Source organism: Symsagittifera roscoffensis, chromosome 5, assembly GCF_963678635.1.
Source record: "Symsagittifera roscoffensis chromosome 5, txSymRosc1.1, whole genome shotgun sequence".
Taxonomy (NCBI): Eukaryota; Metazoa; Xenacoelomorpha; order Acoela; family Convolutidae; genus Symsagittifera; species Symsagittifera roscoffensis.
Genome location: NC_087066.1, coordinates 21,693,661 through 21,721,615, shown reverse-complemented (window position 1 = coordinate 21,721,615; position 27,955 = coordinate 21,693,661). Strand labels below are relative to the sequence as shown.

At 37.3% G+C, this 27,955-nt stretch overlaps 3 protein-coding genes across 5 annotated transcripts in view; 1 reads left to right on the top strand and 2 right to left on the bottom strand.

Annotated features, from left to right (window-relative positions):
* LOC134845643 (mitochondrial inner membrane protein OXA1L-like) overlaps window positions 1-27,955 on the bottom strand; it is a 136,912-nt gene that overhangs the window by 89,880 nt on the left and 19,077 nt on the right. The window lies entirely within an intron of this gene.
* LOC134845695 (neo-calmodulin-like) lies at window positions 199-4,417 on the top strand. Its single transcript, XM_063862743.1, has 2 exons — window positions 199-444; window positions 3,959-4,417. The coding sequence occupies exons 1-2, from the start codon at window positions 347-349 to the stop codon at window positions 4,302-4,304; spliced, it is 444 nt and encodes a 147-aa protein (XP_063718813.1). The 5' UTR covers window positions 199-346; the 3' UTR covers window positions 4,305-4,417.
* Window positions 19,244-27,955, bottom strand: part of LOC134845644 (uncharacterized) — a 28,201-nt gene continuing 19,489 nt past the window's right edge. The window contains exons 2-4 of the mRNA XM_063862661.1: window positions 20,470-20,827; window positions 20,124-20,283; window positions 19,244-19,925 (exon numbers count right to left, since the gene is read on the bottom strand). Of these exons, the coding sequence (XP_063718731.1) occupies window positions 19,621-19,925; window positions 20,124-20,283; window positions 20,470-20,827 (823 nt within the window). The 3' untranslated portion in view covers window positions 19,244-19,620. The remainder of the gene's footprint in view (window positions 19,926-20,123; window positions 20,284-20,469; window positions 20,828-27,955) is intronic.

The window sequence follows — 27,955 nt, the reverse complement described above, 5'->3', positions numbered from 1 at the left end:
ATGAACATTGAGGGGAAAGTTTGATGGCAAAAAATAATTCGATTGGAAAAACACTGCGGTTCGTTCAAAATGATATTCACAAACTGTCCAGATATTTCCCTCAATATAAAAATATACGTCGTTTCAGACGCTACTAAGATTACGCAGCAATATACTGCTTTTCAGCACCATTGTAATTCAACTTTGTAAGCTTCTTATTTTAGCATTACATTAAAAATTAAACCATTTTACAATTTATACACGTTCACGTTACGGCGCTCAAAACTCAGCCTCTGATTGAAAACACACCAACATACAAAATAAATCAAGAAAAAATCATCTGGAATCTTCTAGCGATTGGACTTGAATGGAGAATTTGAGCCCCGAAAAAGTAGACCAAGCACGTGACTATCTGTCACTGTTCGATAAAGATGGTGATTCAACTGTCTCAGTATCCGACATTCCGTAAGTTCAATAACGCATTTTTCCAATTAGCTTAATTTCACTCAAGCAAAAAAGCAAATTTCAAAGTTCTAGGTTTTCCTGTGAGTTTTCTATTCGGAAAATTTGTCAAAAAATCGGCTCACTCGAGAAAAAATTTTCCACCAATTTCCAAAAAATTTTCCGAAAATGCAGAACAGCAAAACAGAACGGTACTTCTAAAACCTTCATTACAACATGCTCGGAGTAGCATCTTGATCAAATCTTAATCAAAGCAGACAAACTCATCATCAGCCAGTCTAGACCTCCATAATACCATAAAAGCAACTTCAATCAATGCTCTGCTTTGGCCAGTATGAATCAAAGAAAAACCAACCTTCTGATAATCTGTTTGTAAATCACCCAATATTTCTTCTTGTCCTTCAAATTCCACTATTTGAACTTGCATCTTCTTTGAATGTCGAAATGAAAGTCCACCCAGTCGATCAAGTTTCCATCTTTGGACCCTTCAATCTCAGAAGTCAGCGGCCAACTGACCACATTAATTTCTACTTGTGGCACCATGTTTTGCCTCTTCTGAAATAGATAAAACTATTTCATAACTTATTTGAATGCTACGTTTTTTTTATTGTCATGTAGGTCAAATTTAGAACTTCAATTAGAAGGTTTCCTGAAAAAAGCCTGAATAGAATAAATAGAGAATCCAACCACAGACGCAAAATCTAGATCCCACTCTCACGCATATACTGGTATGACTTAGTCATTAATTTTAGGTATTTACAGCTATGTTATCGGGATTTTTTCATACCGACATCTCAAAAAAAGTCCACCTCTTTCCGCACCCGTTGCAATTACAGAGGATTTGCTGCAATCAGGCACTCGTTTCTGAAAAACGCTTCTATGAACTTACATATTATACCCATTTTTGATTTTTAAGCATAAGATTTTTGTATCTCGAAAGCTACATATAGTTCTAGTCGATTTACAAGTCTTCTGTTTAGCTACAAACAATAGCCTCTTGCTCTGTGCACCTCAAATATTTCTGCGCTTCTTACAGACGATGTCGTTTACTTACCTAGACGAAACAATTTCGTTTAGGAGACCAAAATTTAGACTTGAGAGCAGCAAAATCATGTTGAGAGCAGCAAATCATGTTGAAAGGAATCAAGAGAATCATGTGTAAGGGGAATGTGCTGCGTAAACATAAGTCTGCTGTATTGCTAATAACCAATTAATGGTTATTAGGGTGTTTTTAAATTTATTAGCTCTTGAACTGTGAGGCGCAGAAAACTTATCTGGGTATGACTCGAAAAAACGCATTTTTGGGGTCGAAACCTTCCAGAAAGTGTCCAAAAAACTGCATTTACGGCCTATTTTTTTTCCATTGATATTTTGAGAGCTCGGAAAATGAACCTTAGTTTGATTGAACTAAAAATGGCTTTCAATAATTTTTTTTGAAAGCAACACATCAAGAAACTACTAAATTCGCCCTTACCAAAAAGGATAAAAACTAACCAACTTTTTTTGCGGACCTAACTGATCTTGCCAGAAATTTAACGTTGTCTGATAAAATAAATGAACATTTTTCAGCAAATCTTTTATACACAGAGGCGAAACTGAGCTTTGCACCATTTGTGATACAGCTAGATCTATCAAAATGAATGGATATAATAGTGAAAAAAATGCACAAACAATAGAAAGCAAAATCAGCTTCGGAAAAAATAACCACGCCAAAAATACCTGAGCAGAAACTCTCCAAGCCAATTTTTTTTAATTCAAAAGTAATAAAAAGTTTTTACGTCCCCCTTCACGTTATAACACATACAGGAACAAAAAAAATTCGCGCATCAAACGACGCAAAAAGAGGCTACTAAAGTCGATATAAAACAAGCTAAAACCTATACAGCCGAAACAAAAAAGTTAAGAAATAAACTTTCAACAATTCGAGAGATAAAAATACAACCAACTTAACAAGTGCGGAGAAGAGCGTTAAAATTGTATTTCCGTTTAATTGACCCAAAACTTAGGTCACTTAGCCGATAAAAACTAGGCCGAAATAATTTGGGCCGAAGGAAAAATTTTAAGCAAAACGAAACAGGAAATACAAAGTCAAGGTAAGTAAAATTAAAAATTGCAGGAGTAAATCTAACATTTAAAACACCATTTAAGAAAAAATCGCGCAGCAAAACGACCCCAAGATGTCACAACTCAGCCGACAAAAGATAAGCGGACAAATAACTGGCCGACAATTTTATTTGAAACTGAATATTCTCCGTTTGAAAAAACAGGATCTGGTCCAATTCGAGCCCGTGATCTTTACCGTCCCAGATAAAATCGTTGCCTCCAGGCTAAGAGGCCGGGTCAAGGAATTAGAATTAAATTTGAAATAAAGTCCCACTAGAGATGAGCCCAGAAGAGCCCTCTGAACAAAGTTATTTACGGGAAAAAGTCTAGTTCCCGATTGATTACCCTTGCTTATCACAAGGGCAATCAATCTAATATCAGATATGATACACACAGAGGCGAAGCTGAGCCTCGCGCCACCTACGATACAAAATATGGAAGCCACTAAAACGAAAAAAAAACTCGAAAAAATCGTAAATTTCGATAAAACTAAATCTATGCTAAATAATGCTAATTCTGAAACAAAAACATGCCAAGACACAATAATCCGCAACTAAAATCGGAAGAAAGTTTCCCAATGGCTTACAAAGCCGAAACCGCCTTAGCAGAAACCCTTCAAGCTGAAAAAATACAAGATTTAAGTTTTATAAAAAGTTATTAGGTCCCCCTCACTCTTAAAACACACTCACAAAAATGATTCGCTTGTCAAATCAAAGAAAAAAATAGGACACTAAGCTGATATAATATAGGCTGCCGAAAACTATTGAGGCGGAAAAAACAAGAAAGTAAAAAAAGCGAAAAAAACCAAAAAATTTGAGAATAATGAGAAGTTATTAAATACCCCTCACTCTCAACACACACACGAAAAAAACTTGTATGAGGCTATTAAGCCGATATAATATAAGCCGAAAACTATGAAGCCGAAAAAAAGGAAAAGAATTTTTAACAAATCGGGTTGGTAAAATTACAAATTACAGAACTTATGAAAGACTTTTAAAGCAAAATGAAAACATGCTTTAGAAAGTAAGTCAATAATAAATCGTACCAGATAAAATAAATGGCATTCAAAAAAATATAAAACGAACCGACGGAAAATAGAACGAAAACAATGAATCCGAGAAAAAAATCAACATTTTTCCAAATTTGTTTGAAAAAACTCTTACTGCCTGAAACGAAATCCACCTATCTTGTACCTAAATGATGGTGGTTTTATTTGAATTTCCAAGAAATTGAGCATGTCAGCCACCGGTGAAACGTTCTAATCTTGTACACTGACAATTCTGTGAACAAAGTTATTTATGGGAAAAAAGTCTAGTACCCGATTGCAATACCCTTGCTTATCGCAAGGGTAATGAAAATTATTATGGTTTTTTAATACTTTTAAAAACTTTAAAAGATTGAATTTATTGATCAGGTCAATTCTACGTGCACTTGGCGAGCAGTTCACAGAAGCCGAAATGTCAGATTTAATTGGCCAAATCAAAACAGAGAACGGCTATGTCTCCTTCGACGAATTCCTCACTTTCTACAACAACTGCACTCGGCCAGTCGACCCCTACAGAGACGTACAACTGGCATTCAGCGAACTAGACAGACACCAAACTGGAAAAATAAGTGCCAAAGTACTGCGACATTTCCTGGTTAATCTGGGAGAGAAACTTACAGATGAGGAGGTCGATACAATATTCGCAAACATTGAGATTAGCGAGGACGGAGAAATTGAGTACAGGCAGATCATTAATCTATTCACTGAATTCTAATCAGCAGACAAAAAACCCACAGCCCAGAACTTTTAAAAATCAACTGTTTTGATTAGCAATTTTAAAGAATCTCGCATATCTAGTTTGCTCAATTTAAAACAAAATAAAATTTCTTACCAATCTCCTTTTTAGGGCGAAGTTGAAATTTTCTGATTATACTTACCTTAAATTTCAAGGCGGAAGACAGAATATTAGACAAATGCGCAATTTTTTTTTACTTCGGTTGCACTTTTTTCTCTATGCTCTGACTATATCAAGCAAACGTATCTTTTAAATGAATTATTATACTCAATTAACCTAAGATGAAACTCGGATATCAAAAAAGTAAGCTTTCTTGAACATCTTTGGGGCATTTCTCAGAATATTAATAAGCTGAGAAAAACCTCATCCAAGGAACTATGGCGGAGGATGGAATTTTTCGCAATCTGAAAAACAGCTAGTAGAGCATGAAGTTTTTCGGATTCCAAAAAAAAAGTTTTTCGGATTCCAAAAGTTTCTGCTGTGATTCGGATTCCAAACAAAACATATATATAAAAAAAGCTCACAAAAATGTGGTCTGAATGTTACCATATTTCAAACTGATTTACATAATATCATACTGCCAGCCTGTCAAACAGCTCGTGTGCCTTCAGAACTATTAATTTTTTATTAAGGAGCTTACGATAACGATTGAAGAGCTACAGTCACGGGACATAGCAAATGAACTAACTTTTTTTTCACGTTTTTGTCGTTTTCTGTGCAATCATTTAAGATGTAGGGTTCAAACTACGACAAATGCTGGATGAAACTATTTAGAAGGACTTAGCCGGGCCAAAGTTTGAGAAATCATGTTTCGAAGGCGTAAATTAGCCAGCGTATCATAACTAGTTTTAGAGGTGTTCTTGCTGTGAAACCATCCTCGCAAACAACATAGGGAATTTCAATTTATGGGCTCAAGTGAGTTACGTTGTGTCTAAATTTTGTGCAATTTTCTGGTATAAGCTTCGAAGAACTTTTAATGTATGTGTTATCAAACGGGATATGGCCGTTTTTCGACGCCCGACCAAGTAACTCTTTCAATTCTGCTATCTGTCGCTTTTCGGCGGCACAAAGATTAAGTCAAACTCATTAGCTTCTCAAAGAACTACCTTGAGCCCATAATTCGAAATTCTTCAATTATGTTTTGTTTGCGAGGATGTTTTCACAACAATAACAACTCTAAAACTAGTTATGATATGCTGGTTAGTTTAAGCCTCCGAAACAAGAGTTCTCAAAATTTGACCAAGCTAAGTCGTTGCAAAAAGTTTTATCTAGCAATTGCCGCATATTGAAACCCATATCATCACACAGAGGCGAAGCTGCGCTTAGCAAATACAAGCGAGGAAAATGCAAGAAAGCTCTAAACAGGCAACACAATGAAATAAGGAAAAAGAAAAAGATTTAAAAAACCTTGAGAAAAAATTTTGAATATCAAATTTGACACTAGGAGTATTACGTTGTCCTATCTGCTCGACGACCGCTGGTAATTTTACAAACACTAGCCGCCAATAAATCAGCGAAAATTGGAGCAAAAAATACAACCATTTCAATGTTCCGCGTTTGAATCTCTGACTTGATGATTAGGAGTGTCACTCACGTCCTCATATCTGCGCCACGGTCACGTTGGAGAATAACTAAAAAGAAAAACTACTAATCACTTTTTCAATTGAATTTTTGATCTCAGATTTGGCTGGGTATTTTTCGAAAATATTGAAAGATTCCAAAAAAAACGATTTTTTCCTTTACCATTAACTTTTCTCTAATAAAGCATGGGAATAGCCTCTTATGCAGTGAAGATTTCCATGCCTCGATATTTAGATTCAAACCTTAATATCAGATTTACCAAGTAGTTTTCGAGAATATAGATGAATTTTCTTTACAAAAAAAAATTAACCTCACGTTCTACGGCCTTCGAAAGTTTCAGGAAGTTTTATAATTTTTTTTTTCATTTTCTCAAATTTCAACTGCAGAAATCTGAGTAGAAGGTATCAATCATTAGAAAAAATCAGAGGGATCTCCCTTTTCAACCGCTTATTCCCTGCATTCGGTAGAAAAATAGTTATGGCCTCGAACAAGCCCATTTTTTGGTATTTGAGTTAATTTTTAAAAGTACCCTGCCAAATCGGAGATTGAGGGTTTAACCGAATGAAAAAACCAGTTATGAGTGTCTTCTTGGCGCAAGCGGCTATGCATTGCGTTCTAAAAAAATTTGCTCGATTTATGGAATTTTTTTTTCAAAAACTAACCTGCTGATTCTGACGTTGATAGTTCATTCAATCTAACATGGTGCTTAGAGTTTCCCTGCGAAATCTGTTCCACCTTTTGTTTTGTAAAAAAGCCGTTTTCAGTGATGAAATTTCTAAATAAAACGATATAAAATTCAAAAAATTGACTTTCCCAAAAGCAATGGATTTTCCCATAAGCTTTTGGGAAAAACCATTTTTTGAAATTTTTACCGTTTGTTTTTTTTTAATTTGGAAAAAGCTTTTAAAATCACTGGAAACAGCTTTTGGAAACGGCTTTTCTTCAAAAAAAAGGTGCAACAGATTACGCAGGGAACCTAAGCAACATGTTAGATTGAATGAACTATCAATCTCAGATTCAGCAGGTTAGTTTTTGAGAAAAAAAGTCTCAAAAACTGGTAAAATTTCAAAAAATAGACATTTTCGAAGGCCACAATTTTTAGAACGCTAGGCATAGCCGCTTGCGCAGGAAAGATTCACATAACTGGTTTCTTCTTTCGGTTAAACCCTTAATCTCCGATTTGGCAGGGTAGTTTTAAAAATTAACCTAAATGTCACAAAATAGGCTTGTTTGAGGCCATAACTATTTTTCTACAAAACTTAGGGATCCCCATGATTTGTTCTTCTGATTGAAACCATCATCTCAAATTTGCGCAAAAACTCAAAAATCCTGCTACTGAAACTTTCGAAGGCCGTAGAACTTGGAGTAAAATGAAAAGACCAGCGAAATATGCAGGCACATAGAAGAGTAGCCGATTTGTCCATTGGTACCTTTTTTGAAGAACAGTACAGTAATTTTTGAGAAAAATTGAAATTTCAGCGCAAAGTGCAAAAATTTTTCCAAAGCGTCGCAAAAAAAAACAAAAAACGAATGCCATACATTTTTATAATAGCTGTTTTTCAAACAGGACCTAACACTAGCCAAAAATAAAGCAGCAACAGATGCTATTGAGTTGCCTATGCTTAAATAGGCTTAAACTGAAATATAACAAGAGGGGCACCAAATGAGCACTTTTATTTGCGACTTAGCTTAGAAAAAAATTCTTCGTAACGAAACACTACGCTTCGCTTTTGTAAAATTTGCAGAGAAGACCACAGAAACGAAGAAAAATTTCGTCCACCTGCTCGTTGAAATCGAAAAGTTGCAAACTACTGTGTCCTGTAGCTATAGGAGATGAAGGGTCTTGTAGTACAAGGCTAAAACGTTCTTTACTACATTCAAATCAGCCGACCACATGTGTTTGTTTGTAGTTTTTGGATTAAAAGTGGCCTTTCGACAAAAAATAACTAAATTTCAAAGAATAAAAAAAGTAAAAGACCTATGGGGTCACTATATGGGTACATACATGCCAAAATACAACCCATTTGCAATACAAAAAAACATATATTTAAAAAGTAGCAATATAACCTCAAAACTGTTAAACTATTGAAAAAATTAATATCAGTATTACAATGTATATCAGTACTACAATGTCAGATTTTTGTAATATAGTATGAGTCTTTGGTATTAATTTACAAATATCTATTTTAAGATAGCATAAGTTGCACAAAGTTAAAGTTGCACTTCACAAATACAAGTTGAACACAGACGAAGCTGCGCTTCGCAAGCATTAGCAAGAACACGACAAAAAAGCAGCTCTATGAAGTGAATAAGAAAAAAAGAAATAAGCTTCGAATAAGTAAAAATAAATCAGTAAAAAAAACGTGTCGGATTCGATCCTGCGACCTAGAAATTATGAGTCTCACGCACTAATAACTCAGCCATGGATGCTTAATAAATCATAAACACTATCCACAAAAAAGCAGAGAACAGATGCTATAAAATTTCCAAAGCTACAGATCGTGATTTTAGTAAAAGTGCCACCAAATACTTGAACACTTTAATGAACACCTTTATTTGCGAGTTAGATTAGAAAAGAAGAAGGTTCGTCGTACAAATACACTGCACTGGTCGCTAGTGTAAGAATAACGGCGAAAGAAAAATGCAAAAAAAAAACAGAAATATATTTTGAAAACTAAACAAACTTCAAAAAGTAACTGGTTCTGATAAATATTATTTAAGTCTACCATGGAACTAAAAGGACAAAGTAGCTTGCGTCAATTTAGTTTGGAATTATTACTTGAACGCAACACAATTTAGATTCAATTTTACCGCGCACATAAAAGCCACCAAATTTTTAAGCCATTAAAATTTAACGAAAATTGATTCCAGTATAAAACATTTAATTTGAGCTCTAGGCGTTAAAAATATTCTAAGGGGTGGACATTTCCACCAAAATCTATCAGCCTGCTTAATTTTGCACCTGAGTTGGAAACTGTTTTCATCCTCTAAGTTTCCCTCAGAACTAAATTTTCTGCTCAATTCGGTTCAAAAACTAGACTATTGTCATTGAGAGATATATTGGGTTAGGCCCACAAAATTCGAAAATCTCCAAACCGAGATTAAAGAAACTTGCCAATCTTTACAAGGTATTAGAAGTCACTTTTCAACCCCTAAAGAAAGACTTTAAGAATAAGATAATGAGCAGCAGATCATCCTCTAATGACGTCAAATATCGCGGTCTACTTTGATCGACATGTGATTCTATTTGCCGAATCGTTCATCTTGTTATCTGATCCTTTCTTCGTTAGATTGTTATCTTGATTTTGGAAGAACTGATTCGTCGGACTTTGTGCCTATGAAAGACAAGTCCACTAACCTCGAGCTTTGCATAGGAGTTAACATCAGGCACTTGATCTTAGTAGATAGTTTTCAATCCAATTGACCTTTATGACTTCCTGGAAATACAAAATTGACCAGTTAACAGTTTCGTCTTACATACTGAGCTTCACTGATCAAAACTATAAGATTGACACAAAAAACAAAAATAACAAGATTAGCCGGCTGCTAGGCAAGTAGCACAGAATGTTTAAGCCACAATGAGCAGTATAAAAACGAAAACCAATAGATAATCTGAAATACAAAACGTAGACAACTGAATTTAGAAAAAATTGGGCATCATCAAAATTGATGTTATAAAGTTTAGTCTGAAAATCGAAAGAAAAATCATGCCAATTTTTTCGACACAAAACGAATTTCTTAAAACTTTTTAAGATCCGAACCAAAACTGAAAAAAATTTTAAGATCATTCTACAATTGATCCCCAGCGTGTTTTTTTAGGGCAGTCAATATCTATCAAAAATCACCCTACGCCATAGTAACCTTCGGTTACTTTCAGTCAGTGACGTGATCGCAACAATAAATTGCTTCTAGTATGAGTCTAAATTCAAACCTTCTATGATATGAATGAAGCAAGGTTAGCCATTCATTTTGGGCGGAATGTTCCGATCAAGCTTATTTTCCGACTACGAGAAGTGGTTGACGTCTTCAGAATTTGCTAAAATTTCCATTGAATTTTTTTAAAATTTTTTTCTCAGATGTTTTTGAAACAAGTTCTTGGATTGTTGGAGTATGTTGAAGTGAACAATAAGAGCTTCAGTATTTCAATATATTTTTCGTTTCAACATTTTTTGGCATGGCATGGTAGAGTGACTATAATATCAAGTTTAGAACAAACTACCAATGGCTTAACCAGCATATAACAAACGATTTTGATTAATGATTATAATAGAAAATAATTTTCAGGCCATTTTGAAATTACTGTTGTAATAAGTGTTATAAACCGCGGCTGCTACGACATTAATGATTGTTATAAGCAGCGCTCAAAATCATTAAACGTTAGCCTGAGAAATTCATGACAAATTCTGGTCCCTTTTCAGACGCCTATGACCGGAAACCTGATGATCCTTATTTGTAAACTCCATTTTTCATCGTTGTTAACCAAACTAAAAAAGTATGCGGTTTCTTCGCGAAAGTAGAATTTGAGCATAAATAAGCCAAAATTTTTAAACTGTTTTTCTCGGTACTGCAAAACTTTTTGAATTTTTATAACTTCGCTCGAATCACGACTGAATGGGCTCGATAACTTTAATATGATATATCACTCCACCCATTCCAATAATTATTTGTGGTACCTGATTTAGCAAGGAAAAGAAAAAACAAAAACACATCCGAAAACAAAAAAAACTGAATTACAGCCGATTAAAAGTCAGTGGGAAAAATGGACTGCCCTACTAAAAAATCTCTTGAGCTCAGTAGCTGTTCTCTGAAATCATTCATGATTATTCCTTGTAAACGCTCTTGCTAAACTTCAAATTTATGGTGTATTGCAGTCAATTGAAGAACCTTTTACTTTATTGTCGAAGAACAGATTTTCGCACAAAAACCTCAATTGATTCTAAGCAAATTGATTAAAATTTAAATGCAGCCAGATTACAAAAATTGAAAAAATTACAATAGCAAAAACATGTAATAAAATTAACAGAGTCCCTAAAATTTAGTCAACATTTCAGTGACTTCTTGCAGGCCATCTGACTTGATTCTTAACTGTCCATTGTTGAATGCAGCATTTGTAGAAGATTTTGTCAAATTTGAAACTATATCACCACATACACTTGAGCTTTCATCGAAAATAATATTCAGATTTGAATTGTATGCCTTCACGACGTACGACTTCTCGGGGTATCGAACCCCAAACTCTTCTACGAGTTTCGAACTTTCATCATTCTCGGTTGCGACAACGCACCTAGTCTGCACCTGCTGGGTAACGCCAGTTGGAACGTGCTCCAAAATTACCGAAAAGATGTCATCATTGTTCATTTCCTGGAATCGACTGGTTCTTAGAACGTCCAAATCTCTATTAATACTAACCACTCTGAAATCCCAGAAAGGAATCAGCTTATCGTCGGTTCTGTACTCCAAAAGTACCTTTTTGAAAGATGCAACTACATCTAGGTCTCCCTTGTCACACTCGGCCTCGATTCCTAGTTTTTTGACCCATATGGAGAAATCTCCGTTCAGATGATACTTGGGAGCTTCGACGGTTGTTTGAAAGGCCACTGATCCAACATTCAAGCCCGCCTCGCATAGTTTGCTCGACAAAAAAGCACCGCAAGATCCCATCCCGATAACCAGAACATCGATTTTGGGTAACTCCATTGTGAAGCAGACTGGTCTCTCAAGCGAGTGGGTTGGCGACCGCAGCTCGGCAGGACGAGCAAAAAACTTCCCATAAGCCCACTCAGCCGTGAATCCAGGGCCGCAAGCCACAAGCAACGCTGGAAACGAGGCATCGTTTACTCCTGCCGCGATTCTTCGTTCATAGTCTAACATCTCCAATCGGAGCTCAGTCAAAACGGTCACACTCGAGGTATTTCCAAAAGCACGCATAGTCGTGAGCGCGTTGTCAATTTGGCGGACACGCCTGTTTGAGAGGTAGTTTATAGCATTCAGATTTTTGGGATTGCAGCCTTCGACATCTTTGGGGTTAGCATCGACTCCTGGTTTGATTTTGTATTGAGGAAACATTTCGTCCAGCAACTCCTGCAGAATTTTAGGACCACCCGTGTGAACCAGATAGCGCATGGAAGACTCGCATATATCCTGATCACAGTCTTCTTCCAGGAACCTCTTCATATACGGAGCGATGGTTCCGACGGTACTCACAACATTCGGAGCCAATCTGAAATGCCACCCCTCATGATCCTCATCATAGTAGAGGTAATGCATCTTGTCAGGTGGGCAGAAAGTCTCGTGCTTCAGAAGTCGAAACCCTGCCGAGGTGTGAGGCCATTTTCGTTCAATAATTTTATTCTGTTCTCCCATCACAACCACGCCTCCAGCTGCATCTCCAAAGAGACTGTTGCAAATCATCATGGACAGATCTGTATCCGAGGGCTGATACATCAAGCTGCATAGCTCTACAGCAACGAAAAGGACTGCTTGTTTCGGGTAGGCCAAGCAATGGGTATGAGCCCAGTTCAGCGCCGCCACGCTTCCCGCACATCCCCACTGGGCCACTGGGAGCACTCGCGTCGTGTGTTTAAATCCCATGTCACTTATCAGATAATTTCCCAGAGATGGCATCGCGAATCCAGTACACGATGTCACTATTATAGCATCGATATCCTCTTTCGTTGCGTTCACTTCGAACAGAGCCCTCTCAGCAACTCGCTGGGCAAACTCACGAGCAATGGGTAAGTAGGCCTTGTGTCTGCCTCCCGGACTCGTATCCTGCTTCAACACTTTCTCAATGGGTATACATGCATGCCGCTTGGCGATGTTTGTGTTTTTGACTATACTTCGCACCTTTGATTTCTCTTTGGGGTCCGATACAAGTTGATCGACTAAATCGTAAGTGTCGTCTTGGGTTATCAATTGAGAGGGGACGATCACTACGCTTTTGCCAATTATTGACGAAGTCATTTTGAGTTCGGGTAGTTTTGGAGCAGCTGCAATTTAGACAGATGTAAGACTAAATGAACGACTTTCACTCGTCTTTAAAACTTTGACAACTACTTAAGATTTGTTCAATTCGAGCAAATAAGTTTAAACTAATTCACCTCTCTTTGGTGCTATTTGAAAGATAACGGTTTTTTAACACGTACTTATTTGACTAAAGCTTCATCAAGCAAATTTACAATTCGGGCATCAAACGACCTAATCCGATCTGCAAAGATTCTGACTAACTTCTAACTGACGACGAACCAATAAGATTGCAGGTCAAGGAAAGATTTCGAAATTAAATCAGAAAAGCCAAGGGTGAAAAACTTCTTATCTCATGACATTGACGATCAAAATATCACATCTTGATTCAGAAAAACAGGCCACCAATTCTTATCAAAGCATGAAACTTAGACTCGCCGATCACACTGAACAACTCGTTTTCCAATGCTATCTTTAACACGGTTCTTTTGATCTTGTAAAAAAACTTGGCCGAGTAGCTAGTCAATTGACATATCATGTGTGATTACTCGTTTGATTATAAATAACTAGACGACCTGATTTTTTATCAGTAGAACGAAGAAAAAGTAATGTTTCTTTTCGTTAATTCGCTAAGAAAATTGAATAACTCACAAATGTCACTTGTCTTTTTTTCAGGTTTGTCTACCCGGGTTCTTAAGCAAGCGACTAATAATTTTCTTTATAAAACAATGTAGGCAACGTACAAACTAGCCAAATATTTTAACTAACTTTAAAGTATACACTTCAAATCTAATTACATTATGTGGGCTACAGTAACTTTTTTTATTATTTTTTTTTATTAGAATGTGTTTTGTGAATGTGAAAGTAGAAGAATGTGAAAGGGACGTAGTTTTGAATCTGAAAGTTTCACAGCGCGCTTCTGGAGATAGTGAAGGTTCATCAAAAGAGTGATGAACAACAAGAGTACCAACAAGCGATGAAGAATTCTGCAACCAATAAATTATTATGAAAAAACAAGCTGTTAATGTAGATCAGAATATTCCCAACGCGGCCATTAAAAATATGATTTTTAACTCAAAGGCGGAGTGGAGCTTAGCGCTACAACAAAAAAAGCGCTGCTAGCCCGAAAAACAGGATGAAAGCCGAAAAGGGTAAAGGAGTATAAAAAAAAGACAAAAAATGATTTTTACGTGTCTGAAATGCGATTGAATTGGAGGGAAAATATTGAGAAACACAACTGCCAGTGTTGAATTAGCAATTAAAAACAAAATTCTTCGAACGGATTCAAAGCAGACAGATAAACTTGGGTAGACGACTGTTGAGCCGAAAAAATTGAGCTATAAAACAATTTAAACCATTTAAAAATTCCAATTTCACTCCCCCCCCCCCCCCCACGGAAGCTCAAATGAAAGTAAAAAGTTTGGTTTTTAAGCAACGAATTACGAGACAGCTGAACATATATATAATCAGCAGAACCATTAGAGCCGAAAAAAAAATAAAAATACTGAGCGAACAAAGGAAACTAAAAAAAAAAGAGTTGATTCAGAGTCAACAACAAAAAATCTAATGAAATGGCTTTAAAATGTAATAAAATGCTAAAAAAACATATGTATAATAAAATGCTCAAAAAACATAGACGTTAAGATACTTTGCCACCAGAAGAGTCATGCTAACTGATTGTTAAACTAGCTGTTGATCCAAAAAAAAGTCTGTATTCTGATTTGATAAAGCTTGCTGTATCTTTGCCGAACAAAAGCATTCGGATTTTCGTTCCGACTATTGAAAATAGGGGGGAACTTTGTATTCGCGTGTTTTAGTTTTGTTTTCCTTTAGTTTTGTAGGAACCACAAATCACCATCGGACTGGGTTGAGTGATATATCATATTGAAGCCCTTTCAGTCGTAATTCGAACGACATTAAAAATTTTCCAACACATTTTCTTAGTGTCGAGAAAAACCGGTGTGAAATTTTTGATTTTTGGTCTCATTTGGAGCTAATATGGCGTGAGAGTGTAGGCTTACAAGCTGAATTATGCCAAACTTAAGACCTTAAAACTTAATTTTAAGAATGTATAACTCGTTTTTGGAGTTTTATGCTCCATTCTGCAAATTTGTTTTAATTTTTTTAGTCATTTTTTACAACCATTTTTTAAAAATTTGCCTATATTACTATGACTGTCTAACTAAATTACATTTTAACGTCAGATCCTTTTATCACACCGCGAAAAAAAAACTACACCAACTTGGAAAAAAAACTTTCTAAACCGTAGTTTTCTAAAGACAATCTATGGTCGGAACATTCTGTACTACTTGCATACTAACCTACTATCCTTGTTTATATCTGTTTCTAGGTGTTTTTTTTCGAAAAAGAAGCAGGAAGGCGTTCAATTTATTCACCCTAAGAAAGTTATCATATAAAAATTCAGTTTCAATTTTTTTCTTTCATTGCCCTTGGACAACTTCATCCATACTTCGGGAACTTATTTCAAAAATAACATATTACAAGACGTAGAAACTAGAAAAATTCTCGAAACGAGGCCAAATCGAATCATCAACGACCATCGACAAATGATCATTTTTGCGTTTTGACGTGTCTAACACATTTAAAACATGGTTAACCAGTTGTTGTACAAATAGCACATTGCGCTATCGCCAAAATTATCATTGCCCAAAAACTTTTGAACCTAGCCAACAGACAGTTTGAAAAGAGTCAATGATCGCAAGTAATCAGAAAAAATGTTGTCTTGATTTTTGAAAAATCTGAACTTTCGAATTTCCAAAAAATTAGATGCCTTTGAAGCTCTTTTAATTTCTAGAACAATGTATGATTGACACTTTTTGATAAAACTAACCCAATTTGAGAAAGCTGGATCAATATGTTCAATGAATAGTAATAACTCAAAAGAAATCAAAAAACAAACCGAGAAAAAGTAATCTTGAGCTTGAACAACATTTAAGACTTTTCCTGAAAAAAAAAGAAACAAAAAATCATCACGACCTATATAGAGTCTGAACTACGTTCATCGACTCTCAGAAAGCACTTATCTTGGGACGAAAATTCAACAATTTTCAACTCGAAAATGCAGCCACTTAGATCTGCGACAAAAATAGTCAGCAGCAAAAAAGAGCTATAGGAAATGCTAAGCTGGACTGGAACGTTTCTCAAATGTGGGTCTAACATTGAAACTTTTGGCATTTTTTGCAGAATGAGACTATTAGCTATTTGAGACTCCATTGTGTACTATTTAACCGTTGAAGATCTAGACCAAGACCTAGGTTAGAAACACATAAAAAATTTATCCAAAACAAGTCCAGAGCAAAAATGCAGGGGTAGGTCATCAAGTCCACTAACAAACCCAGGAAACGGGCGCGTAAAAAATTGGCATAACAGTAGATTTGAAAACGCCTATTGAAGTCAAAGAAACCAAAACAATTTCGAACTCCAAATCAAAACAAAACATGAAACAATACAAAAGTAACATAACCCGAAAATTGAAAACATACATGAATCATTTCATTGTGAATGTTCGAATTTGTCAGCAAAATATTTCAAGCAAATTTCTTAAATCTGGAAACTTCAGCTAGCTGGAATCTGGTCACAAAATGATAAACTTCTTCAAGCAAGCTAAACAGACGTTAAAACTGTTATATATTCCAAAATTATACGATAGTTATAGTTTGATGGTTATATTTCGAATCGATTATGTTTTAAATCTAAGCTAGTAAAAATGGTATTGAAAATTTATCACCTGAAATGACTAATTTCATTGGTTTAAAAAAAATTAAGCAAGCTTCAAAAGGATAAAAAATTGAAAGTTTTTTAATAGCTTGAATCAAATCGCAAAAATAGGAATTTTTGAGCAAGAGACTCAAACAATGTAAGTTAGCAACATTTCAGGCTGTTTTGATGGCTAAAATCTAATCACATAAGAAAATAACTGTTGTCTGGTGAGCTGATCAGACGCCAAAGACACTGAAATACTAGTAAAATTTCAAGGTATGAACTAATTCATCAGAGTTGTTTTCGAAAACAATTTGAGACGCCTGCTTAAAAAATCGTAAGATTATGAATCCATATGAGCCTGCTCTTGTTAGATAGTTTCTTTTATTAGCTATTGTCTCAATGATAGCCGTCATTTGATATTTAAGACATCAGAAAAACATTACGGTATTCTACTACGGTTTTCTATTGCACATAAACACAACCATCACATAAACACAACCATCATATAAACACAACCAACAGACAATTGAAAAGTTGTCAATAAACTCAAAGATTTAGAATTTTCGAAATTAAACGAGAGCCAAGGATAGCCTATATTCAGTTAGAAAAACATCACTGTAATCAAAGAGACCGGAAAAAAAATGATTTAATTTTTTCAAAACTTTCACTTTTAAGTTTGACCCTCTATAATTGACAGTTTTTTGGTAAAAACAATCCAAATGCTTCAAAAAAAACTTTAAAAAAAACTAGATCATTAGGTTAATTTTCTACTGCGCTGGGAAAACTCAAGAAAAAACCCAAATTAAATACTTGAAATTATTCCTATTTTGATCGTGATTTTCCTTTGAGCAAATAATTCAGTTCAAAGGCAATCAATTGCCAAACCGCAAAAAAAATATTAGCTTCAGCAACTTTCAAGAAGTCTTTCAAAAAACTCAGTTCAACCTTTATATTGTCTTCACTACGTTCATTGAACCTTTAAAATATCAATTTAAAGCTTTTTTGTTTCATGAGTATGTTGTTGTTGTTTCGGATTCCCAGAATTACTGGAAGGAATGTTCATCCCTTTTCACGTTTGTTAGATTTTGTCCATGTTCTCGACAACTTGTAACCGCAGCAAAGCTGCCATGTGCAGATACTGCTATTTGGAAACCTTTCAGCGTGTTTCGACATGAGGGCTAACATTCGTTTTTGAGGCCTTTCGGATTTTGGAAATCCTCGTGTGCATCAATTCGGTTCGCGACTCTGGCTGTACGAAAAGTAAAGTCAGTTTTCGTTCTTCTGTTTGTTTCTATTCTTCGGTTTGATGCTCGTCAATTAAAAAAAATTGTGTTCATCGGGTTCTACATAAATTATCGAGAGAAGTAGAAAATCATTTAATTGCATGTAAATTGGGAGCGGTAAGAGATTGAGTAAACGCAGCTGGTCTGATTAATCTTGCTGATTAAATAAATTTCCAGACCCAATTAAGTGATTTCATTTGGAATGCTTCTAGTTTTCTGGTTTTTTGTCTCAGCGGAGTCGAACAGTCAAATCCATAGAGCAAGATTGGCAGTAAAATTGATTTGTATAACCCGAAATTTACGAAGATGTTGGCTTTGTAGGCAACATTTCTTCGAAGACAGTACAGAAAATCATTCGCTTTTTGAGACGTTCTTTGATGTGCGTGATCCAGCTCAGGTTCTGTGTTACGTGTACTCTCAGATCTTTGATGGTTGCTGTCTGTTTTACTGTGGTTCCTTGGTTCCTTTGAGTACAAGATTAATTGAAACTCTGGATTGTGATCAAAATTTGATCTATGCGCATTTTTTATCGCTAATTTCATATCGTTTCATTTGACCCTATTTTCTATTTTGTTTAGGTGGCATTGTAGATCAGCGTATGATTTGTTGACTGCAAAGATTTTCAGATCATCTGCAAAAATGAAAGGATCGCTAAATTGGCGACTTCGGATAGATCGTTTATGAAGATGCAGAACTGCAAGGGTCCCACAAGTGAGCCCTCCGGAACTGCGCTGGTTATTTCACGTTTGACTGACGCAACAAATCCAATTCGTACATATTGCTTGCGTTTGTTAAGATAGTCAAATAGAATTTGGAGAAGGCATCTTCCTACGCCTATCTGTCTCAACTTTATGAACAAGAGTTCGTGTGGCACTTTGTCAAATGCTTTCAAGAAGTCATAGAAGACTACTAAATCGAATTTAGGGTCATTGTCAAGTGCTGAATAAAACTTCCTCAGAAATTGTAACATGTTACTCATTACGGATCGCTTCCGCTCGAATCCGTTTTGATCTTTCGTGAGGTTTTTCTTGAAGTGTTCGTACAAAGGAAGGTAAGTCATACTGTAATTCATATTTTCAAATTCTGACAAAAAGCAAGAAATGAACAAATTTGAGAGGGTCAAAATTATTTTAGGCGAAGTCGTTTTAAAGCTAGACGCAACACTATTCAGGAGCCCATAGGTGACGGTACAAAATAGCTTCCATCTCTTCGCTCGAAACAATATTTAGATTATCTAACCGACACTATGTATTATGAACATCGATACTTTTTTAAACAACTTCATTATTAAAACGACCACCATTCTCATTGAAATAGCCGCACTTTCATTTTTCTAAGCAGGCACATCAGAGTTCACAGAAAAAAAAATCTCGATAAATACTTTACTAAATAAAATGATGCAACACAAGAATCACAATTCAATAACTTCAAATATCTGAATTTAGCACGAATTTAACGATCAGACATACAAAAAAAATTGAAAATTCATCTTCAATTTATCAGAAAGAGGCGTTAGTTTGAATCATGTAACCGGTGAAATTCTCAAGACGAAAGGGTACAACTTATGCAATCAGCTTCGAGCACCTTTGAAGTTTTTTTTTTTTCAGAATATTCGTCAGACAGCTCGAATTGAACCTAGAAGATTAAAATTTGGGTATCGAGATGTGGCATTTCGGGCTAATTTTTAACTTCAGGCTAAAAATCATACTTAATGCGATAAACAAAAAATCACTCAATCCATTCTTTCATTTCATCTGCACTTGGAAATTAAGAGCACGCTTTACTACAACTGGTTCAGAGGACAAAAATGGTCCTTTCTTTGAGTTCGTTTTCTTTTCAGTGTTCTCTAGGTTTTGGATCATGCCGGTGCTAACTGACACAGATGGTAAATTGTGCCCGAGTGTGTTTTTTGTTCCCGTTGCAGCTGACCTCTTGGCAGAAAGAGTCATCGGTCTCAGATGTTTGATGACCAGAGGAGTTGAGGTCAATCTGTCCAATGACTCGTGTTCGTTTAACATCGGTTTCAAATTCACAGCTTTTCGGCGGAGATCTGAAACATACGTACGATCTGATACACTCACTGAAAAGCTTCTGTATAAATACAAACCTTTTCTGCTTCTGTATAAATGGAAAATATAGCCCTTAAAATTTTGCAAAAGTAGGCAGTTGATTAAAAGTAAGCCTGTACGTTAAAACTTTTTCGAATTATAAAACTTCCATATTTCATACACTCTTACAAAAATTGAACCTGTGGTGAGAATGGCTGGTACTCCTTCATGTCCGTTGCCAGTTGACGCTTTCATCTCTTTCACGAATGCCATAGTCCTGTCTCCCAATTGGGTTCCAGATTCACATTCCGAATAGCAACAACTTGGGTTCTGGTTTTCACTTGCTTCCGCAGAGCAGTCCTTCAAATACGGTTTGGTTGAAAACATTTAAGGAGGCGAAACAAACATAGCCAACAGATAGTTAGAAGAAAATCAACAGAAAATATGATTGACTCAAATTAACCCAAGTTAAGAAAACTGGATCAATAGGTAAAATTTTTTATTCCGCTGGAATTCAAATCAACTGACTAAAAATTCAAAACTCACTTCGTAATAAGTGCGATCAATGACAGCGCTGTTCAAGTTGAACTTCTTCCTAAAATTCTGCAACCGATTTTCAATCCTCTGTAAGGCTTCCGAGTTTCTTGAATTCTGTTCCCAATGTCTGAATTTCTGGCTACTGTGAGACTCATCATGATTGCTATTTTGTGAACTTCTCGACTCAATTTCGCCGTCATCGATGAAAGCACTATCCATAACAGAGGAAGCATTTGATGCATGCTCCTCGAAATCACTGATGATAGGTTCCAACGCATTTGTATTTTTGCCACTAATATAGCCAGATTCACGTTCAAATACATTCCACGACGGTTCGAATATTTCAGTACATTCTCCATCTGATTCACTGCAAAAAAATCATTGAACAGATAAGAGCAACCGTCTGGGCCTACAAATTCTCATCTTTACACAATACTCCTCTTAAACGTTTGCAATTGCTCAACCTATACGAAGTTGGTTTCACTGCAATTTAAACATCAAACCCGAAAAATTATGATCAGTTGGATTGCCCATCAAAAAATCAGATGCATAATCACTACAGAATTTTAAATTAAGCCTTACTGAAATAGTTATTCAGAAATAAAACCAAGGTGCTCCTAACCGTTCGGCTAGTATCAACCTAAATTAATAATTCTTTTGCTTTTAATTCTGGTTATCTTCGTCGGTAGTCTCGTATTTCAGTCTTTTCTCGATTTTTCAGTTTTGACAGCGAGCATATTCTGTGCATACAGACTAAGTCAACTTTTCGTTCGGAAATTTTGGGTTCCACATCTCCACTCAATTGCACAGTTACGCTTCACTCCAGATTTTGATATAGTTGTTCGGTTCGACAAATGATCAATTTTTTCTTCGAAAAAAAAACAAAACAATCTTTTCATTGTTGTGGACGATAATGATAGATTCACCCATCCCTCATTTCGCATCATCTTCTTCTAACACCCCAAACCCTTCCCACAATATCAAATGATTCTGATTGCCTTAAAAGTTTAAGATGTCAGCTAACTCACATCGAGAATGACAACAAACGTTTAAAATCAATTAAAACAAAATAATTTCAATTTGTTTCACGCGTTCAATATATTTCCGAACTTCAATAATAGCAGCTTGACTTCGCTATTTTTGCTAGTATGAACGTTTTTCTGAACTCCACTCCCACTTTATTTGCGTTTCAATTGACCACGACAAGTGTCCCAAATACTGACGACTAATTCGCAATCTTGAATGGTTCACTACCTTAAGACTCAAATAAACCACAACTCTTCAACTCCAAGTCCCTCATCACACACTCCTCAATTGCAAAACCAAAAGCCTTCAACGCTCAACTTGCTTGCATTACTACAAACAAACCTTCTAAACGGTATCGTAAGATGAAAAGAAACGTTTAACGTCTCCCTTTAACAGATGCGCTTGCTTTATGAAGCAGATAAACGCATAAAAGGGCCCGTCCATTTCGAGATTTTGGTCCTGGTAAGGTTAAAATAACTGACTTGAAACGTTTCAATGAAACTGCCCTAAACTACCTAACCATAAGTCATAAACCTTAGAGCTTAGTTTACGCGCTTCGCTAACTCTATCAATTCGGAAAACATCCATCGTAATTGCCCTCGTCAAACCTCTTAAAAAACCTAAAGTGACCTTATCCTATAACCATTTTCTTTACTCAGCTCCATTATCAAAACTGTTAATCACTCTTCTGCCCTTTACTCAACGAACAATTGAACCCAAATCCACACCAACACGGTTTCCGACCCAGGACACCACCAACAGTGCCTTAAATTCTATAGACAATTCAATTTCGCATGGTTTTAACCAAAAAAAGACCTCAGGACAACTGTTTTTGTAGATCTAACAAAAGCTTTCAACTGCCTGACCCACAACACCTGTATCGATAAACTGAATAACTCTTCACTGCCCGATCCTATCAGCTGCTGTCAAAGCATAACCGAAGCGGTAGACAGGCCCTCTTCATATCGAAAATAATCCACAGTGGAGTCCTCCAATGCTCGGTAATGCCCCAGCAGTTTCAACTTCTATATCCGCTCCGCGATTCATTCAGAGGAAATTATATTCATTAAGATTTACGCAGCAGACTTCACTGTCTACACCCAGGCACCAATATCAAAAACTTTTTCCTTTGTTTCCTCTCACCTAGACTCAATCTAGGACACTTTTGGACTTTTTCTTCGACAAACTTAACATCAATTTTTAAATCTCGCCCTAAAACTTTAAAATCCCTGGCCGGCACCAACTCGTGCCAAAATAAGGAAACGTTTCTAAATAGGCATAAAGCTTGGATTAAGCCTGTTCTGAAAAACCCTTCCAATCTTGGTTACACGCAGCAAGCACTACCTTCATCCAAAGACTACAGTAAGTACAAATTGCGACCTCCGAACTGTAACTGGATGCACTAAAGCAATCAAAATCAAATATCCATATACTAGAGGCCATATCCTTCATGTACAGCACCACAATCATGCTCTCATCCTAATACTATGCCATTTGCCACCTATACAACCACCACAAAATTCGTTAGTGCAAACGTAGAAACATAATGGGGGCATCCAGCAGCGTTTTCTATTTCATAATTTGAACGATTTGCAACCATGGGAGTATCCTAACAACACCTATCATCGAGTCAAAAATTTCACACTTTGAGAAGTAGTTTTTTCAAGGTAACTTTAAAAAAATGAAAAAAATCAAAACTCAAAAACTAGAAAACGTCATGAATTGCATTTTTTCAGTCAGATTTGGAGGCCACATTGTCCACCCCAGATACTACCTCTAGAATTTATTGAAAATTTGTGGAAAATGAAACGGCTGGCATATTTTCAACCCATGTGATTACCCCGAACACCAAACTATATGGTGAAAAATTTCAACTTGAACAAAGAGGCGAAGCAGAGCAAAGCATTACTTGCGATTGAAAAAATGCATGTCTAAAAGATTTTAAACAAAATTCAGAGTGGAAAAATATTGGAAAACATTTTCGAAAACAAAAAAAGGCAACAAAATCAGTTTGAGACCTGACATTTGCCGAGATTTAAAGGACAAAACTAGATTGTTCGTAATAGTGAATTGATAGATTAGTTGCTTAGATTCTTGGTTACTTTAGATTTAGTTAGTCAGGCTCTGACTAAGAGAAACAAATAAAGGTTGAATAAAGTTTACATCTAGCAAGCGATGTATCAGAACATAAGAGTGATCACACACAGTGTGTCGCTCGATAAGGCCAAACCAGTGACCTTGAGCAGACTGGTATATAAATCTGCAGCATGGCTGCAAAAGACAATAAATCAAATGAGGTACTAAATGTCGCCTCATCACATTCCCCGCGGAAGGGAAAATTTCTTGGAGAATCCAAAAAATTTTTAAATAAATAGACTGCACCCCTAAGCATTTTTTTTTAGATAGCACCCCTATCCCGTAAAAATGCATCGTGATGAAAATAATGTTTACATAACGAAGTTTTGTTAAAAGTTTGAAAGTAAGTTTTAACGACATTCAATTTCTGTCCTGAGCTTTATCCAGCGAGGATGAGAATGGCGCCTCCGAAGAAGTTAAGTGTGAACGGTCCCGAATGAGAGGTCGCCGTTTAGGTGACTGTGAGGAAGGTAGAACACTTATGGAGGGTAATATGTCAGCTTCTTTTTCCAGCGATTTGTCTTCTTCCACCGATTTAACAGAGTGTCGTAATGGGTCGCCGAAGAATTTTGTGGCCTTTTTGCTACGAGATGAGGTCCGAGTGCCTTCCGAATCATCCGTAGCCGGTTGAGCTGGGAGAGAAAGAGATGGGAGCGACGAATATGGGTCTGCTTGAGCACTTTTGTCTGGAAGAACTGGACCCTCGGAGTCGACCACGTCAAGTGGTAGCTGATGCGGACCAGCAACCAAAGTTGTAGGGTCAACAGGCTGAGTGATGGGCGGTAGAGAGACACAAGTATCCATTGGAGACTGGCCCGGTGTGAGGGATGAGTTGCCAAACGTGACAGGCGGTGATTCGTCATGTAACCGTAATCGCTTTTCCATTGGAGTAGATATCCGAATTTCATGCGAAGCGTGCTGGTCGGGAGGACTCTCACTAGACGAATCATCAGTAAGATCCACCACCGCCGGCTGTGACACGCTCATGTTAGCTGGCCGTTTTTCAAGCAACGTCGGATGAGATGCGCGAGTAACTGGTTTCTTCCCCCCACTTTTTGAAGATGTTCCAGAAGTTTGGAGACGATCACCTAGTGTGCTGTGTGTTGCTGAAAAGTTATTATTGAAGTTAGGCTTAAGGCAGACATGATTTTTTCGATAAACTTTTCCCTTGTCAGTAACATAGGTGTGATCGGTGATGCGAGTAATTTTGAATTTCGCAAGCTTAAAAAGAGGTTTGCCAGACTGACGATCTATAATTTTTCTAAACACTCTCACGCGGTTAGGATCGGATAAAAGGAGAGTTTCTAGTTTACTCGTTTTGGACTGCCGACGGGGTTGAAGTGTCGGTAAACGGCGAACAGTATCCTGGGCCCCTGGAGGCGTAGTAGCTGACCGGTTTTCCGCAAAGCAGAGTGTTTTGCGAGAAAGGCCTGTTTTTAATGACTGGGCCAAATCCGAATGGCGACTCGACAGCTCCTGTAGAACCCGCTTTCCCCCATCTGGCGGAAGGTTTCTCTTATGCTGTGTCCAATTATTAGCCGCCCGAGCAAGATCAGCTAGCGCTTTGTACGGCTCACTCTCAGCAATGTTTCCCTCTAGTGAGAACATTGGGTTGAAGCGCGGAGAAATCTGAGGACTGAGACTGCCTCTGGGCACCACCTTGACACGATCTCGACTATAGTCCTGACTGGCAATTTGATCCGGCGTTAAGAGGTTGCGTTCAAGTCTCTGTGCTGAAGTATCAGAATTAACTATATTATGAAAAGCTTGTGACCATTCAGTATTGGGCTTCCGTCCGAAGTGCATTTCAAAAGGTGACTTCTTAAGTGTAGAATGATTATTTTTACGAATATCTTCTATTATTCGATGGAGTACTTCTTTAAAATTACCGAAATTAGGATCCAGTTGTTCAGTGCCTAACTTGCGTTTTATAGTCTGTATCGTACGTTCGACGAGACCAGAGCCTCGATGGTCTCCGACTGGAGAAAGGATATGTTTAATACCTTTACTAGAACAGAATTGTTGTACTATGTCGTTTTTAAACCCGGAGCCGTGATCAGTCCTGATAGAATGAGGTAAACCATGAATTCGGATCTAAGATTCAAGAAATTTCGTAACCTTTTTAGCCCCAGTGGTTTTTGTAATAAGTACGGAAGGAAATTTCGAGAAGCGATCGATAGCTACTAAGAGGAATATTTTCACACCTTTGTCATCCAAAATAGGACCAGCAAAATCTAACTGCAACTCCTGATTTGGCCCCGTCAACTGGGGCAAAGATTGAGCGGTATGAAAAGTTTTAACGGGCTTTAGGTTCTTACCATACAATGTGCACTCGCGGCACTTCTCGCAGGTGTCGACTATCTGCCGGTTCAAGAACGGCCACCAAATGTACTCTGAGGCTGACATCATGGCCTCTTGGCCCGGATGCGACCGATGAAGGCGGGCAAGGACAGCTGGCCTCAAAACTTCTGGAATGGCCAGTTTGTTGTCAATTATCCCACAGTTGTTGACAACCGCTGCCTTAGGCTTCTTTCTTGGACTTTGAGATGATAGGTTTTCCACCATTGATTGCATACACGCCAACTTTACCAGCAGTGTGGATTCTCCCCGGTCTTGATAATCGGCACTTCCTCATAGCCTCCAAAAGCTGGTTGTGTCCCTCCCTTCTAGAGGCAGTCCTGGCAGCAACAAATCGGGTCTTCGCCGCACGCTCTCTGGTCCGATTACGTTGGCGCACCTGATCCAGGCGAGAGATTCGTCCTACTTGACGCGATGTTACTGAAGGGCGCGGGCTCGGCCGTCGAAAATTAGGGGAACTCAAGGTGAAATTTTCCACAAAAGAGAGGAGTTCTGCTTGTTCCTCCATTGAGCTGTGTGATGGGTGTGATTCAGTAAGGTGAGCTGGTTGAGTTGGTGGTTTGTCGTTAGTATGTTGAAGAGCGGAATGTGGTAGTGCAGTAGGATTAGATGGATTCATGTTGTAGTTAATAGATGAGTGAAGTGAAAGAGATTTTGTTGAGTGAAATAAAGATGAGAAGGAAGAGTTGCAACTATCTTTTAACAATTCAGGTCGGAGACAATGATTCAAGGCGAGCGAATTTGGTTTACGATTATTAATTAGCATACCCGTTTCTGATTGGTCAACTCTGAAACAACATGACTCGACGCCCTCACTCGGTGAGAGACCGTACGCGCGAATTTGCATAACGTGATTTGATTGGTCGAGAAAACAATTTGATTTCAGAGTTTGAGGCACAGCGACCTCTTGCGACGGAGAACATAATTTACTAGCCGAATCGAGTATATTGAATGTATTAATAAATGATAAGGCCGAATTGAAAGCCTCAATAGACTTTACAACAAAAAGTTCATCGTAAATTGATGGCGCTGGAGCTGAGAAGGTTGGATGGCGAGACAGATAGTCCACAATGCCTAACGTAACCCCAGGCACGTGAATAACTTCAAAGTCAAATGGTAGTAACCGGTCCGCCCAACGCGAAAGGCGCGACTGATAGGATTTGTTATTATAATTTTCGCTCAGTGCCGAAATGATGGCTTTGTGGTCGGTCAATACTTGAAAACGATTGCCCAACAAATAAGTACGAAAATGTTCGCACGCCCAAACGATCGCCAACAACTCAAGTTCATTCGTACTATATTTTGTCTCAGCATTATTGAGAAAGCGTGAGGCAAACGCAGTTGGAGCCCAACCCCCGGCTCGATCTCCTGTTCCAAGCATGCTCCTAACCCGTTATGACTAGCGTCACATTTTACCCGATACTTTTTTGAAGAGTCATAATGGAATAAATTGGGAATGTTAGCCAACAGATTTATGATACTCTTGAAGGCATTATCTTGTTCCTCCCCCCACCGGAAAGACTGTTTATTACATGCCTTTAAAGATTCTCGGAAATGAACGGTATAAGTGTGTAGGTCAGGTATGAATCGTTGTAAATGATTTAACGTCCCCATAAACGAGCGGAGCTGCTTTAAAGTTTTGGGGGGTTTAAGTGATCGGATCGCATCAATCTTTGAAAATTTCGGAGAGTACCCGTGCTCATTTATACCGTAACCTAACCAAGTTAATTGGTTTACTGAGAACTCGCACTTACTGAATTTCAATGCCCAGCCTTCTGCATCGAGTCGCTGCATCACTCTCTCGACCAAATTATTATGTTCTTGGACATCTCCCTTCGTGACTACTAGAATGTCATCCAAGTAACAAATTACACCTTCCAATCCTTGCAAGGTACAATCCATCGCCTTTTGAAACTGAGTCGGCATGTCGGTCAACCCATAGAACCCTGTCTTAAACCGATAAGTCCCCGTAGCA